Source organism: Babylonia areolata, chromosome 1 (genome assembly GCF_041734735.1).
Source record: "Babylonia areolata isolate BAREFJ2019XMU chromosome 1, ASM4173473v1, whole genome shotgun sequence".
Classification (NCBI taxonomy): domain Eukaryota; kingdom Metazoa; phylum Mollusca; class Gastropoda; order Neogastropoda; family Buccinidae; genus Babylonia; species Babylonia areolata.
The window spans coordinates 95,072,586-95,090,085 of record NC_134876.1 but is presented as its reverse complement, the minus strand read 5'-3'; the positions used below and the strand labels follow the sequence as shown (position 1 = coordinate 95,090,085).

The 17,500-nt window shown below is 45.2% G+C and overlaps 1 protein-coding gene across 3 annotated transcripts in view; it reads left to right on the top strand.

Annotated features, from left to right (window-relative positions):
- The window catches only part of LOC143289706 (cGMP-dependent protein kinase 1-like), a 362,793-nt gene that overhangs the window by 20,943 nt on the left and 324,350 nt on the right, over nt 1–17,500 (top strand). For all 3 annotated transcript variants that reach the window (XM_076598769.1, XM_076598760.1, XM_076598778.1), the window contains exon 3: nt 2,954–4,604. In XM_076598769.1, coding sequence (XP_076454884.1) covers nt 4,054–4,604 — 551 coding nt within the window. In that variant the 5' untranslated portion in view covers nt 2,954–4,053. The remainder of the gene's footprint in view (nt 1–2,953; nt 4,605–17,500) is intronic.

The window sequence follows — 17,500 nt, the reverse complement described above, 5'->3', positions numbered from 1 at the left end:
TACTAACACGGTTAACACAAAGAACATTAAAGGAATGTCGGAATAGGGCTATGAATTAATGCCTTTGAAAAGTTCGATCATAAGAACCTCGTTAGAAATAACCTTCCAAAAAATGTCTACAGAATTAGCATTTTCTGTGAAATACATGTACTTGGGCAAGAAGGCACGTAACTGCTGACAGTGAAACAAACAATGATCAACACAAGCCAAACTGCTTAGCACAGATGTATATAACATTTTTGCTGTATTTTGTCTTCAGCGCGTCAAGTTTTATACCGAAGAAAGTAGAGGTTATTAATCTTGTATAGCAAGCTGATGGATTCGGTATTTTTTTTTTTTTTTTTTTTTTTTTTTTTGATGATATGCTCGGTGAATAATGTCCCTTTCTGTTTCAAAAATGTTTCCTTCCATCGATTATAAAATCGACCCTATGCTGATTTTTGACTCACTTGTGTAAACAAAGTGAGTCTAAATGTTACACCCGGTGTTCGGTTGTGTGTGTGTGTGTGTGTGTGTGTGTGTGTGTGTGTGTGTGTGTGTGTGTGTGTGTGTGTGGTAAACTTTAACATTGCCATTTTCTCAGGAAATACTTTGTCTTCCAAAACCAAATTTGGTTCAAACAAAATAGAAAAGAAATCTTCAGAGTCACAACACTGTGGGTGACGTCTGCTGGGCCTCAATGGTTTCTCCCAGAAAAGCAGGCGTACTTGTCTACCCACGTGTCCTACAAGCACACTTGCTCCTCTGGCAGTCGGACGTATGCCATCTCTGAGTGACCTGGTGTTCAGGTTGTCTCGTTCGTCATTTATCAGATGGATTCCCCTGTCTCCTCGACGAAGGCGACAGTACGTCGCAGGTCCTCCAGTCCTCCGTAGAGCTTCCGGGCCGCTGGGATTGGGTCGGGCGGTGTTCAGGTGACTGTGGTCAACAAAGGACACGTTTTTTCGAATAATATAGTTCCGTGCTGGTAAGTGCATTATAAACAGATTTCGTTTAACTTCCATTTCGAGATTTCTAAGCGGTGTGATCTTACTGATGACTGTCTTTGTTTTGAGGTGTTCGACAGAGAATCGTTTAATGGATTGGGCGAAGTATTTGCTGTTGTCTCTTGGGTCAAACGTTTGGGTATCGTTCTGCCCGCAATGGACCACAAGAGCGTCCACAGATGTCTCTGTCTCTGATGACAAGACAGTTGCCTTTATTGTTGGTTCCATGTGTATGAATTTTACGTTGAATTAAATGGAAGTCGTAAGCATGGCCAAGTCTCTTTCCGATTACTCTACTCACATCCGAGTCATGCAGAAACACAACTTCAGGAAGATCTTGATTATATTTCTTCCTCTTCTTCATGGACCTTTCGGGTTCTGTTTTTCGAAGACCGCAGCTTGACGTAATAAAAAGTGACGTCATTGTTCAGTTCCCTTTTAAAGAAAACTACTTTCTTTTGCGTCATCTTTTTTGAAGTGTTACTCTGTGTCTTGTTTGATGCGCACTTGCACTTGCACTTGCAGTGTGTTTTGCAAGAGTCTTGACTGGAGTGACTGGAGTGACAGGAGCAGGTTTGGTGGTTTTTACAATATCAGCATAGGTCTTGTTGTTTGAACTGCCTGTCTGCGTGGAACTGTCAACGGTGTTGTTTTTGTACTGTGGATTTCTTTGGGTGCAAATTATTTCTTTTTGGTCATTGAATACTTTTTCTAGATCAGCGATCTTTATGCTTAAACTTTCTGCAGTGTCAATGAGATGATGAAGATCAATTATTGTCTTGCTGGCTGTGATATGATGTTACTTTACCGCTGACTCAACGTGGATCCAATGTAATGTTGAGATGAGTATTGTCCCTTTATCTCTGTCTTTTGGTTTCCAAGCATGGCAGAATAAACAACCAAGACCGTGACCTCTGTGTGTTCTTCGACATTGTTGCACGATCATGGGCAGCATGTATTTGTATGCTACATAACAGATCCACAATAATTATTACAGAGAACATTTCACCGGCACCAGTTCAGTTTTCGTTGTCAGCGACGTTGACAACTTCTTTTGTGTTGTCCGCTTGGGTAGAAACTTTTACAACAGTTCTCTTCATGGCAGATGTTTTTGAACTTTCTTTTGGAGATGTACTTTTCTCTTTTGGTGCTGGAATGTCCAGTCGGCCCCCCAAGCTTCTTGTTCTCGTCATGCTTGTAGAGGTGCTATGATTTCAGCAGCTCTGAATTTTAGTTGACTATTTCCGCCATCTTGAATGTGTTCCTCGTGTGTGTGTGTGTGTGTGTGTTCATACGTCTCTCTCTCTCTCTCTCTCTGTCTACTGAATTATCATTCAGATTCGCAGGACGCACGTGGATCCACACACTGACTAGCAGGCCACTCAGAACTGATACCGAAAAGGGTCGACTTTATTCTGATTCAGTAGAAGTGTGCGAAAAGCACGGCAAGGGAAAGTTGTACAAAGGATTCCTTTTTTTGAAGTAGTTGCTTGTTTAGTACAAGTAAAATCTGAAAGTTTATCGGAAGAAAATCTATCAGCTATGTGCATGACTATGGATGTTATAATTGTTGAACCGCTTACTAACCATCGTCAACCATAATGACACAGATAAGCACAACACACCTTCACATGCATACTTTGCAAACACACACGCACACACACACACAGAGAAGAAAAAAAAAGAAAGAAAAAGTACATAAACGCACACATGACAATCACGCACGTTAGCATGACAGATATGGAACATAGATACAAGTCACACATGTCAGCATCACAGAGACAATGAGGATGGGGTGCAATGCAACACGACACCACAACACACCATCATATCACATGCTTCACCGTACTCATCACTCACACCAGTGTCTCAACAGCATCGCTCTCACCCAACACACACCGGTAGTACAGTGCTCTAAATGTATCTCCTCACGCCTCTCTCTCTCTCTCTCTCTCTCTCTCTCCCAGGTACTGCCAACGCCTGCAGTCAGTGCCACCTCCAACCACACCAGGGGGGGTAGGGAGGGTACCGCTGACGGAACCAGCGGCGACTGTGTCACGTGTTCTTGGAGTCTTCGCCGCGAGGACCATACCTATTTCTTTCCCCTCACCTGCGCGACCCAACTGTGTTGTGTACCTGATGATCATATGATTGCGGTCTTCAGTTCCACCCGTCAACTTCCTAAAAACAGAGCTCTCTGGACGCTTGGGGATTCCGACAGGTGTTTGAGGTGTAAGGTGGGGACTGGAAGTTCTGCTGGCAGGTGCCGTGATTGTGTGTGGGAGTTGCTGTTTATGTGAACTCTTATAGGATATTTTTGAAGTTTGTGTTTTTCCGGGTTTTTTTTTTTTTCTTTTTCTTTTCTGTTTTCCAGCCGCGTTTAGTTTTACCTTTGTGCGGTCTGATACTGCCTTATTTTGATTCTTGGAGTCTGTTGTTGTGGGGTTTTTTTTCTCTTCAAGAATTGTGTTTTTTGGTGGAACGTACGGTAAAGAGTTTTCATTCGGCTGTGTTTTTAGTTCGTTGTGCCATTTCAAGGCGACTGTTGATCGCACAGAAATACAACGCATACAGTGATTTTCTTGGTGTGTTTTTTTGTACCCTCCCGAAGCTGGTTCTGATACATATTGAGTGCAGAAACAAGAAGATAGATTATGGAACCAACACATCTGTGAAAATCATGTTTGTCATGGTGACAAAGTTTCGTTTGTAAACGAATTTTAGCAGTTCCGGCGCTGCATTTGATTAATCGTTATCTGTTCATTAGTTTCGTTTTGTGTTCATAAATTAGACATTTTATCTTGTGTGAAAGGAACCCCGCCCCACTTTTTTTTTTTTTCGACGTAAACTGATGCATCTGTTACATTGAGACGTAAGTTGTGTGACCGGTTATACATACATGGCTCCGGGTGAGCTGCCCTGAAGCAGTATGGAACCCGCCCGCACCCACAGCCTGGAGTAGTAGCAGCAGCAGCAGCAGCACCAAAAGCGACAGCCATCTACCCGACCCACCTACATATATAATTCATTGAGATATATACACGGACCTCAACCCCCATCCGCACCCATGCCTACCACGCCCCCTCTACAGAATCTCTCCCGACCCAAACCTTTGCCCACCACCACCACCTCCTCCCCCAACTCCACCCCCCACTCTCCCCACCACCACCACGCCCCCGCCCCCGCCCCCGCCACCGCCACCACCTCCAGCCCCACGGGCCCCCACACCAACCACCACCACCAACTCCTCCACAGCTCCAGCAAGGACCCCCCTTCATCCTCCTTTTCCTCTACCTTCACCTCCTCCTCCTCCTCCACCTCCCACTACCCTTCCCCCGTGGCCATGGAGACGGTGCAGGAGATGGAGCGACAGCTACAGCTGAAGGACGACAAGATCCGCGAGCTGAAGAAGCAGGTGGCGGAGCGGGACGAGCTGATCCAGCAGTTCATCAGCAAGCTGGACAAGTTCCAGTCCGTGCTGCCCCAGACGCAGACCTCCATGATCGCCCAGGGACCCCGCAAGGTGAGGGCGCAGGGCATCAGCGCCGAGCCCGCCATGACGCTCACTCTGCAGGACATGGCGGCCAAGAAGTTCAAGCGGGTCTCCAAGTCCGAAGGGTGAGTTTGAGGGTGTGGAGGGTGTGGTGGGGGTTGAAGGTGTATTGTAGTGTGTGTGTGTGTGTGTGTGTGTGTGTGTGTGTGTGTGTGTGTGTTGTCTTGTGTTTCTTAAAATGTATCCGCTTTCTTGTGAACTTCTGAAAGTGTGTGTGTGTGTGTGTGTGTGTGTGTGTGTGTGTGTGTCCTGTTCCTGTTGTGTTTCCTTTGCCCCCTCTGTCTGTTGTCTTTGTTTAAACAGAAGAGAAAGAAGAGGGAAAGAGTGATGGAAAGAAAGAAAGTGTGAGTGTATGAGTGTAGTGTAGTGTAGGCGAGAGAGAGACAGAGACAGAGAGAGAATCCGGATTATAAGAATACGAAAAAAAAGATTTATGCTCTTTGTTTTTGGAACGTTCCCTTTGTCAAAAAGATGTATGCCAAAGACAGAAAAATACATCAAAAAGCTTGATTTTTTTTTTTTTTTTTTTTTTTTTTTTGTATCTGGGGAAACATGGAAGAAGTAATTAATCTTTCCTGAATAACATTTTCTTCTCCTTTTTTCTTCTTCTCTGAATGAACCAAGACAAAGAAATGGGGGTGAGGGAGGTGTTATTTTCTTTCTCTGTTGCTTCTCTTCCAAACGAAAGACCAATAAGGCCAGGAGAGGAAATGATCAACAAACCATTTACAGTTGTATCTTGTCTCTCTACACTATGTTACACAACTTAAATCAGTGCTGCTAATGCTACCGATTTAGCTAGCACATATAGTTCTGCAAATTAATACACGCGCGTGTTCGCGATTCTACAGTCTGCAGATTGATCATTGGAACTACCCTTACTCAGAGGACCGTTGTCTGGTTTGAAGTCGTAAAACACTGTCAAAGACTTTTCGTCCTATGTTTACACTGCTCTACTACTTCATTCATGGATCTTTCGACTTTCTGTGTCCGTGATTTCTTGTCTCTCTCTCTCTCTCTCTCTCTCTCTCTCTCTCTCTCTCTCTCTCTCTCAGTCTGGGTTATCTACTCCAGTCTCGTTTTATCTTGTCAGTGTCTTCGTATGTAGGACTTACGTCTTTAGGTTGATAGATTTGTCTGCCTCTGTTCTTTCCAATGAAGCAGTCTGCATTAGTCATTCTGGCTGCCCTTTCGTTCACCTCTTACCTTTCTATCGAAAATGTCTGTTTACGAAAAGTTTGGTTTGTCTGTCAGTCAGTCGTGGGTCCCACACGGTACAGACGGCGGATAGTTCGCTTTGGGTTTCAGTCCTGTGTTTTTGATTGTGTTTTTCTGTTCTGGGACAATAGCCTTTAAACTTGCCTTGTGTTATTTATGATTTCATTGAATGGTGATGGGGGGAAAAAGTAGTGACTATTTCAGTCGCAATGCACAATACATACCGGCCGTGTTTGTTCCGTTGTTTGGCACAACAGCGCCAGTTTGTTTGTTTGTTGTTGTTGTTGTTGTTTGTTCCGACTTTCAAACTCTACTACTGTTGATAATGTTCCGCAGCTCTCCACCAACCATTCTGTACTATACAGGAGAATGTCAGTGTAGCTTTTGCTTGCTCAAGCCCCAAGCGCCAGAGCAACTGGACCTCAAGAACGTCACCTAATATTAAGCCCATAGAACGCAAACTCTACTGACATACAGGCATTCGCTCTTCATATCGGCCTTTGCTGTTCATGTCTGTCTGTCTGTCTGTCTGTACTTGTTCATGTTCTGTCTGTCTGTACTTGTTCTGTCTGTCTGTCTGTACTTGATCTTGTTCTGTCTGTCTGTCTGTACTTGTTCATGTTCTGTCTGTCTGTACTTGATCTTGTTCTGTCTGTCTGTCTGTACTTGTTCTTGTTCTGTCTGTCTGTCTGTACTTGATCTTGTTCTGTCTGTCTGTCTGTACTTGTTCTGTCTGTACTTGTTCTTGTTCTGTCTGTCTGTCTGTCTGTACTTGTTCTTGTTCTGTCTGTCTGTCTGTCTGTACTTGATCTTGTTCTGTCTGTCTGTCTGTACTTGATCTTGTTCTGTCTGTCTGTACTTGTTCTTGTTCTGTCTGTCTGTCTGTACTTGATCTTGTTCTGTCTGTCTGTACTTGATCTTGTTCTGTCTGTCTGTCTGTCTGTACTTGATCTTGTTCTGTCTGTCTGTCTGTACTTGATCTTGTTCTGTCTGTCTGTCTGTACTTGATCTTGTTCTGTCTGTCTGTCTGTCTGTACTTGATCTTGTTCTGTCTGTCTGTACTTGATCTTGTTCTGTCTGTCTGTCTGTACTTGATCTTGTTCTGTCTGTCTGTACTTGATCTTGTTCTGTCTGTCTGTCTGTCTGTACTTGTTCTTGTTCTGTCTGTCTGTCTGTCTGTCTGTACTTGATCTTGTTCTGTCTGTCTGTCTGTCTGTACTTGATCTTGTTCTGTCTGTCTGTACTTGATCTTGTTCTGTCTGTCTGTCTGTGTGTCTGTCTGTACTTGATCTTGTTCTGTCTGTCTGTCTGTCTGTACTTGTTCTGTCTGTCTGTCTGTCTGTACTTGATCTTGTTCTGTCTGTCTGTCTGTCTGTACTTGATCTTGTTCTGTCTGTCTGTCTGTCTGTCTGTACTTGTTCTTGTTTCTTTCCTTTCTTCGCGGTTTAATTAGATGCTTCCATCTGACTTGTTCCTTTGTCCACACTAACTACACCGTGTCCACACTAACTACACCGTGTCCACACTAACTACACTAACTACACCGTGTCCACACTAACTACACCGTGTCCACACTAACTACACCGTGTCCACACTAACTACACCGTGTCCACACTAACTACACTAACTACACCGTGTCCACACTAACTACACTAACTACACCGTGTCCACACTAACTACACCGTGTCCACACTAACTACACCGTGTCCACACTAACTACACTAACTACACCGTGTCCACACTAACTACACCGTGTCCACACTAACTACACCGTGTCCACACTAACCACACTAACTACACCGTGTCCACACTAACTACACCGTGTCCACACTAACTACACCGTGTCCACACTAACTACACTAACTACACCGTGTCCACACTAACTACACCGTGTCCACACTAACTACACCGTGTCCACACTAACTACACCGTGTCCACACTAACTACACTAACTACACCGTGTCCACACTAACTACACCGTGTCCACACTAACTACACCGTGTCCACACTAACTACACCGTGTCCACACTAACTACACCGTATCGGTCTCAGTGTTGAACGTCTCGAAGTGGACTGTTGTGATGGCTTGACCATTAGGGAGAGAACCACTGATATATATATATATATATATATATATATATATATATATATATATATATATATATATATATATATGTGTGTGTGTGTGTGTGTGTGTGTGTGTGTGTCTGTTACACCCCCCACCCCTACTATATTTGTCTTTGTGTTGAACGCCTGTCTTTGCATTCTAACTCAGGATATTCTGCTTTCGTTCGCATTTTCTGAAGCGACTTATTATTGAAAAAAAAAAAATTCAGTTTGTTTTCTTTGAACTGCATCCCCCTTTTTTTTTTTTTTTTTTTTTTGGTTGTTGATGTTGTTGTTGTTGTTGTTGTTATCTTTTTCGTAGTCAAAATATATGAGGATTGAACTAATCCCCCCCTAGCATTCAGTAGCAGCTCATTCCATCGAACCTAAGTTCAGTTAGCTTGCCATCCATCAACCTCCTCAACACGCTCCGGTTTCCAGTTTTCAGATTCTTCTCGTTTTTTTTCCGCTACACTTCCCCTTTCTCCTTGCCCCTCCCCCTCCCATCCCCCTCCCTCCCTCCCTCCTCTGACGCTCTTTTTCACCATGTAGACACTCAGTTACGTAAAGTGCCCCCCCCCCTCCCCCCCATCCCCCCTTCCCCTCTCCATCCTCCACCTTCCGATCCTTCGTATCTTCTTTCTCAACTTGGTGTGTGTGAAAACTGCCTTCCACGGTGTTTCCCTTCCTCCCTTCCTCTCTCTCTCTCTCTCTCTCTCTCTCTCTCTCTCTCTCTGTGTGTGTGTGTGTGTGTGTGTGTGTGTGTGTGTGTGTGTGTGTGTGTGTAAGTAAAGGTGTGTGTGTGTGTATGTGTGTGTGTAAGTAGAGGTGTGTGTGTGTATGTGTGTGTGTGTGTGTGTGTGTGTGTGTGTGTGTGTGTGTGTGTGTGTGAGTATAGGTATGTGTGTGTGTGTGTGTGTGTGTGTGTGTGTGTGTGAGTATAGGTGTGACTTGACTTGACTTGACTTTGACTTGACTTGACTACATTTATTGTCATAAAATCCCGAAGGATTAATAGACACAACAAAGAACAAAGGGAACAAAGAAATAAACGGTCATCTAATACGCATGCACTGAAATACATAGTTGGCAAGTGTTTTTTGACAGTCATCGCAGGTGAATAAATCACTTGGTTTTAGTATATTGTTTTGTATTTTTCTAGAGATCACATTTGATTGATGATCATACTGCTGTATAGTAGTGATTAGATGGCTTCGCAAATTATGAAATAAGATACACGAATCTAAGAAATGCAATTCATCTTCAACAACTTCACATATAGCGCATAACCTCTCTTCTCTAGGAATGTTTGCATATCTTCCTCGTTCGATGTTTAAATAATGTGCGCTTATTCTGAGTTGACAAAGAGCTTGTTTGTGTGTGTGAGTGTGAGTAGAGGTGTGTGTGTGTGTGTGTGTGTGTGTGTGTGTGTGTGTGTGTGTGTGTGTGTGCGCCCACGTGCGCGCGCGCGCGCGTTTTGAGTTGGTTTGGGTTAGACCATCGAGTTCAATGGTAACCAATTCAGCTCAGTGGGCTGGACGGGGTGGGCGAAAAGCGACAAAATCTTCCGATACCGCCAGCCACACGTTAAAAAGGGTTGGTTAGTGGGGTGGTTTTGGAAGGTCGGTGCGTGGATCTGGGTGGAGACGTTTCTCTTGCACCATCTCTCTGTCTGTCTGTCTGTCTGTCTGTCTGTCTCTCGGTGTGTGTGTGTGTGTGTGTGTGTGTGTGTGTGTGTGTGTGTGTGTGTGTGTGTGTGTGTGTGTGTGTGTGTGTGTGACTCTCTCTCTTTGTCTGTACGTCTCTGCCGTCTGTTCTGTTCAGATCATTTCTTATTTTGTCTGCCTGTCTCTGCGTCTCTCGGTATCTCTTTGTCTGTCTCTGTGCTCTCTTTCTGTCTGTCTGTCTGTCTGTGTGCCTGTCTCTGCGTCTCTCGGTATCTCTTTGTCTGCCTGTCTGTCTGTCTTTATCTCTGTCCCATTTAGATCCGTTAGCCTTTTTTTAATCTTCCCCGTGTGTCAGGAAAGGTGGGGCAAGATGCTGGCACTCTTGCTGTGCAGTGTATACTAATCGCTGCTTCAAGAAGCCCTCCCTCCCCCCACCCACACACCCCCTCCAACCCCCCCCCCCACCTCTTACCCCCTTCCTCCGCCCCTCCCCCCCCTCAGCCCCCCCCTAACCCCCCCACCCCCACACACACCCAGCTTTTTGCGCGGGGAACAACGGATGCAAGTGTTTACCAAACACACCCGGGGGATGCTCCTTCTCTCTCTCTCTCTCTCTCTCTCTCTCCTACGCCTCTTTTGTCTCCTAGTCTATGTTGCACGTGCTTCGTATTCAACATGTGAAGTGGGCCAGGGGTATGGTTGAAAGTGGGTCGCTTTTTGTGTGTGGGGTTGTTTATTCAACCTGGTGGAAGTTTTTTTCTTTTGGCGGGGGGGATGGGGGGGTGGGGGGGGGATAGGGGGGTGGGGTGGGGGGGGGGGCATGCGGTGTTCGGTTAGGATTTGAAAGCTGGAAAGTCGTTTCAGTCTCTGCGCGTGCACACACACACGCACACACACGCACGCACGCACATACACACACACACGCACGCACACACGCACACACACACACACACGCACAAGCACACACATACAATCACACACAGACACACTCACACTCACACACACACACGCGCGCGCGCGCACGCACACACACATACACACACACGCGCGCGCGCGCGCACACACACACACACACACACACACGCACACGCACACACACCCAACCCCATTCTATCAGTTTGGAAGTGGGCAGCTTGGTCGGACAGCTGGCTTGCAGAGTCAGCACTTTATCATGTTCCGGACTCGCTCGTTCATTCGCTTTCTCTGTCGTTCATTCGCTTTCTCTATCGTTCATCCGCTTTCTCTGTCGTTCATTCGCTTTCTTTCTCTATCGTTCATTCGCTTTCTCTGTCGTTCATTCGCTTTCTTTCTCTATCGTTCATTCGCTTTCTCTATCGTTCATTCGCTTTCTCTATCGTTCATTCGCTTTCTTTCTCTATCGTTCATTTGCTTTCTCTATCGTTCATTCGCTTTCTCTATCGTTCATTCGCTTTCTTTGTCTATCGTTCATCCGCTTTCTCTGTCGTTCATTCGTTTTCTCTATCGTTCATTCGCTTTCTCTGTCGTTTATTCGCTTTCTCTATCGTTCATTCGCTTTCTCTGTCGTTTATTCGCTTTCTCTATCGTTCATTCGCTTTCTCTGTCGTTCATTCGCTTTCTCTGTCGTTCATTCGCTTTCTCTATCGTTCATTCGCTTTCTCTGCCGTTCATTCGCTTTCTCTGTCGTTCATCCGCTTTCTCTATCGTTCATCCGCTTTCTTTCTCTATCGTTCATCCGCTTTCTTTCTCTATCGCTCATTCGCTTTCTCTATCGTTCATCCGCTTTCTTTCTCTGTCGTTCATTCGCTTTCTCTATCGTTCATCCGCTTTCTTTCTCTATCGTTCATTCGCTTTCTCTATCGTTCATCCGCTTTCTTTCTCTGTCGTTCATTCGCTTTCTCTATCGTTCATTCGCTTTCTCTATCGTTCATCCGCTTTCTTTCTCTATCGTTCATTCGCTTTCTCTGTCGTTCATCCGCTTTCTCTATCGTTCATTCGCTTTCTCTATCGTTCATTCGCTTTCTCTATCGTTCATTCGCTTTCTCTGTCGTTCATTCGCTTTCTCGCTCGTTCATTCGCTTTCTCTGTCGTTCATTCGCTTTCTCTATCGTTCATTCGCTTTCTTTCTCTATCGTTCATTCGCTTTCTTTCTCTATCGTTCATTCGCTTTCTCTGTCGTTCATTCGTTTTCTCTATCGTTCATTCGCTTTCTCTGTCGTTCATTCGCTTTCTCTGTCGTTCATTCGCTTTCTTTCTCTGTCGTTCATTCGCTTTCTCTATCGTTCATCCGCTTTCTCGCTCGTTCATTCGCTTTCTCTATCGTTCATTCGCTTTCTCTATCGTTCATTCGCTTTCTCTATCGTTCATTCGCTTTCTCTATCGTTCATCCGCTTTCTCTGTCGTTCATTCGCTTTCTCTATCGTTCATCCGCTTTCTTTCTCTATCGTTCATTCGCTTTCTCTATCGTTCATTCGCTTTCTCTATCGTTCATCCGCTTTCTTTCTCTATAGTTCATTCGCTTTCTCTATCGTTCATTCGCTTTCTCTATCGTTCATCCGCTTTCTTTCTCTATCGTTCATTCGCTTTCTCGCTCGTTCATTCGCTTTCTTTCTCTGTCGTTCATTCGCTTTCTCTATCGTTCATTCGCTTTCTCTGTCGTTCATTCGCTTTCTTTCTCTATCGTTCATTCGCTTTCTCTGTCGTTCATTCGCTTTCTCTGTCGTTCATTCGCTTTCTCTATCGTTCATTCGCTTTCTCTATCGTTCATTCGCTTTCTCTATCGTTCATCCGCTTTCTCTGTCGTTCTGTTTTCTCGGTCTGCAAAGGCGTTTATATCTTATTTTATTTTATTTTGTTTATTTATTTTTTCATTTATTTATTTATTTATTTTTTATTTTTTTATTTTATTTTTTTTACCGTTGTGAGCATTTACGATTTTGCTACGTACGTAAACTTACTGACTGATATGAGAGTCAGTCAGTTTAGTTGCAAATTGATGGTGGGTAATGGAGACACTATCCCTCTGTCTGTCTGTCTGTCTGTCTGTCTGTGTTTCTCTCTGTCTCCCTCTTAGTTTCTTTGTCTGCCTGTTTCATTCTACCCGTCTTTCTCTTTTTCCTGCTGTGACATGCCATTTTTGGCACTGCTGTGACAGTGATGTTCAAAACGGTTCATGAATGATATCATTAATTTCATAGCTATTTAAAATGCCATGGTCTTTAATTGTTTCATTTTAGCCATTTATGACAAAGTGCCCCTCTCTCTCTCTCTCTCTCTCTCCTCTCTGTCTCACTCTGTCTGTCTATGTATCTCTGTCTCTGTCTTTGTCTCTCTGTCTCTGTCTCTTTTTCTCTCTCTTCCCCCTCCCCCAACCCCCCCCCCCCCCCCCCCACCCACACCCCTACACTCTCAACTTCTCATAGTCTATCTCTGTTTCATCATCCTTTGAGAATTTATCTGATTTCAGAGCGAGCCGAACCCCCCCCCCCCCCCTCCCCAAAAAAACAACAACCCCACACACACAAAAAAACCTCCACCAAACCCACCCACCCTTATTCATGATACTCGTCTTCAAAGGGTCTTCTGTGTGTATGTCTCTTTATGTTTCGTTTTTTATATCAAAAATGTTTGTTTGTTTTTTTAAGCCTATCTGTCTCCACCGTCTCGCTTTCTTCGTCTCTTTCTTTACACCCATTCCTTCTCTGGCACGCAACCAAACATGCATACGCACGAACGCACGCACACACACTACATACAGTACACTCATATACAGTAGTAGATTCATACACACACACACGCGCGCACACACACACACACACACACACACACACACACACACACACTCACACACGCACACACACACACACACACATACACACATCAAAGCGGGGAAGTTCTGATGGAGCAAGTACATCGAAATAAAACCTCATCTCTTTGATCAAGATAAAAGAGAGAGAGAGAGACAGACAGACAGACAGACAGAGAGGGTGGGGAATAGAAGGGGACGACTTGTGACCAGTGGCGGTAACTCTTGGCCCCGCGGGTGAGGGCCGTTGTCAGGCGGTTGAAGTTCACTTCCACGTGTGGTGACACTTTGATGATCGATCGAATGAAGAGCGAAGGTTAGGTAGGTTCGTAGTGTGTGTGGGAGTGGGTGGGTGTGGAGGGATGAGAGGTAGATGGGTTGTGTGTGTGTGTGTGTGTGTGTGTGTGTGTGTGTGTGTTCGTTCGCGCTATAGCCGAGTGGTTAAAGCGTTGGACTGTCAATCTGAGGATCCCGGGTTCGTATCACGGTGACGGCGCCTGGTGGGTAAAGGGTGGAGATTTTTTACGATCTCCCAGGTCAACATATGTGCAGACCTGCTTAGTGCCTGAACCCCCTTGGTGTGTATATGCAAGCAGAAGATCAAATACGCACGTTAAAGATCCTGTAATCCATGTCAGCGTTCGGTGGGTTGTGGCAACAAGAACATACCCAGCATGCACACCCCCGAAAACGGAGTATGGCTGCCTACATGGCGGGGGTAAAAACGGTCATTTACGTAAAAGCCCACTCGTGTGCATACGAGTGAACGTGGGAGTTGCAGCCCACGAACGCAGAAGAAGAAGAAGAAATTCTTTAGTTCAGCGTCTTTTCACTGTCAGTGATATTAGACGATTAAAAAAAAAAGAAAAAAAAAAAGAAGGGTGGGTTGGGGGGCGTGGGGGGGGGGGAGGGGGCGGAGTAGGGAGAAGAGGAGGAGGAGTAGGGGGAGGGGGGGGGGAGGAAAACAGAAAAGGTAGAAAACTACCAAAAAAAAAAAAAAACAAAGAAAAACCCCACATAACTAACATGCAGTTAAATTTAACAGTGATAATTCAATAATGATAACAATAATTAGAAACCATTAACGCAATTCTGAAGTACATTAGAGGAATGTAGAAATAGGACTATGAACTAATAATGCCTGTGAAAGTTCGACCATAAGAACCTCGTCGGAAATAACTTTCCAAAAATCATCTGCAGAATAGTTATTCTCTTTGAAATACTTGGGCAAGAAGGTTTGTAACTCTGCTGACAGTGAAACAAACAGTGATGCAAGCTGAACTGGTGTGTGTGTGTGTATGTGTGTGTGTGTGTGTGTGTGTGTGTGTGTGTGTGTGTGTGTGTGTGTGTGTGTGCGTGTGTGTGTGTTTGTGTGTGTGTGTGTGTCGTGGTGGTGGTGTGATGGTGATGTGTATGGGTGGGTGAATGAGAGAGAAGGAGATAGAGAGAGATAGAAAGAGAGAGTTACAGAGAGTGAATGAGTGTGATAAGAGAGTTTGAGTGCGTGTATGTGCCACAAAGGCACTGACGACTCACACACACACACACACACACACACACACACACACACACACACACACACACACACACACACACACACACACACACACACACACACACACACACACACACACTTTTCTTTTTTTTTAATGTACTTATTTTTCGTCTTCCGGAACTCACGAACACGTTGTGTCTGCAGAGGTGTCGATAGATATCGCGAACTTTTCTTTGTGTCCTGGACAAGAAAGCCACCCGACTCACCTGTCTGTCTACCCGCCGAGACATGCACCAAGCTACCCGTACCGTATGGTAAAACCATGTTGGAGTTCTCTCTCTCTCTCCCTCTTTCTCCCCCTCTCTCTCTCTTTCTCTCTCCTCTTTTTCTTTCTCTCCCTATCTGTCTCTCTCTCCCTCTCTCTCTCTTTCTCGGTCTCTCTCTCTCTCCCTCTCTCTTTCTCTCTTTCTCTGTCTCTCTTTCTCTCTCAGTCTCCCTCTCCATCTCTATCCCCCCTCTCTCCCCCCCCTCTCTCTCCCTCTTTCTCTCTCTCTCTCCTTTCTCTCTCTCCATCTCTGTCTCCCCCTCTCTCTCTTCCCCTCTCTCTTTCTTTCTCTCTCTCCCTCCTTCTCCATCTCTCTCTCCCTCTCTCTCCCTCCCTCTCTCTCTCTCTCTCTCCCTCTCTCTCCCCCCCTCTCTCTCTCTCTCTCAGACACCTGTTACAGTGTTCCGGTATTGTGTCAATTGAAATCCCGCCGTTTTATTGGTGGTTTAAGCGCATTGCTGTCTCTCCTTTTGCTCTGTTTCTCGGTCTGTGTCTCTGTCTCTGTCTGTGTCTCTCGGTCTGTCTCTCTCCCCCTCTTTCACTTATCACACACACACAGCCAGCCAAACAGCCACTTACGCCCCCCCCCCCTACACACCGCACACATATGCGCGTGCACAAGTAATATTAATTTTTTTTTTTTTTTTGGTCACGTTATAGTTTCATTAAATGCAAGTGGCCCACAGAGACAGACGTTCACATCTCCAAGTCAGGGAGCTGTTGACAATTGCAATAACAGTGATATAAGCTCGAGCACGATATAAGCTCATGCTTGTTGTTGCTCAAGTCTTCTTATATATTGAACGCTGTATTACACCTTGTTTCTTGATATTAAAAAAACAACAACAAAAAAACCAACAGTGATATTCGGGACTTTAGAGAAGCGAACCCCCAAAACCCCCAAAGCAAACAAACAAAAAAAAAACAACAAAAAAACCAACAGTGATATTCGGGACTTTACAGAAGCGAACCCCCCAAACCCCCAAAGCAAACAAACAAAAAAACAACAACAAAAAAACCAACAGTGATATTCGGGACTTTAGAGAAGCGAACCCCCAAAACCCCCAAAGCAAACAAACAAAAAAAAAACAACAAAAAAAACAACTGAAAATCTGAGATGTAATAAAAAGCTAAAAAAAAAAAAAAAAAAAAAAAAAAAAAAAAAAAAATGTGACGAACTGAAAGTCACGTTCAAAGTAGGTCATGCAGTTGTGACTGAATTGATATCAAACGCTGTTGTGATTTCAAGGACGGTAGCGAAGCAAGCGCTGTTTGTTTTGATAAATTTATGGGTTGTTGTGTTTTTTTCGAAGAGGGGGTGGGAGCAGGGGGGAGGAGGTGCTTCGGCTTCTTCAAAATGAAGACTTTGTCTTGTTCCAGAAGTGAGAATCTAAACCACTTCCCCCCCCCCGACCCCCTCCCTCCTCAATCATACGCACGCTTAGTTACACATACACGCGCACTCAAACGCACTTACTTACTTACTTACTTACACACACACACACACACACACACACACACACACACACACACTGTCCCGTCTCCTACGTTCCGCTCGGAACTTTATTTCAAACTTCGACACACACACACACACACACACACACGCACGAACACACACACACACACACACACACACACTGTCCCGTCTCCGACGTTCCGCTCGGAACTTTATTTCAAACTTCGACTGGAGTTCGTCCGGGGTAAGCGACAACTGCTCACTGTCAGAACTGACCCCCCACCCCCCACCTCCCCTCTTCCTCCCTCCACCCACCGCTTCCCACTCCTAGTTGTAATCAGTCCAGACTATCACAGTTTGAACACCTCTCACGTTTTGTTGTCCGTGAAGTTGTGATGGAGAGGAGGGGTGGGTGGGGGGTGAGGGGCAGTGACGGCTTGCCCAGAACGATATCCCCCCCTACACCAACCCATGGCCCCTCCTCCTCCTCTCTTCTCTCTTTTTTTTCAATAGCTGGAGGAATCTCGCAGAAAGGAAGTAATATCCAACATGTCAGGGCGGGGTGTGTTGAGGTGCGTCGGAGGTGTGCCGATGTTGACTAGCAAATAATTGACCCCCGGGGATAATTAGGGGGGTGGCCAACACTGACCACCCCGTCGTAAATTCCAGCAGGATATAAGTGTGTGTGTGTGTGTGTGTGTGTGTGTGTGTGTGTGTGTGTGTGTGTGTATGTATGTGTGTGTGTGTGTGTGTGTGTGTGTGCGGAGGAAGGTTGGGTTATTTTAAGACTGTTACACCGGGCTGCTTGACATTGTGAGCTTTGATATGAGCACGGGGCAAAACTTGTGTTTGTCTGCTCAGTGCTTGTGGAGAGATGGGGGCGGGGGTTGGAGTGGGGGGGTTTGGGGTG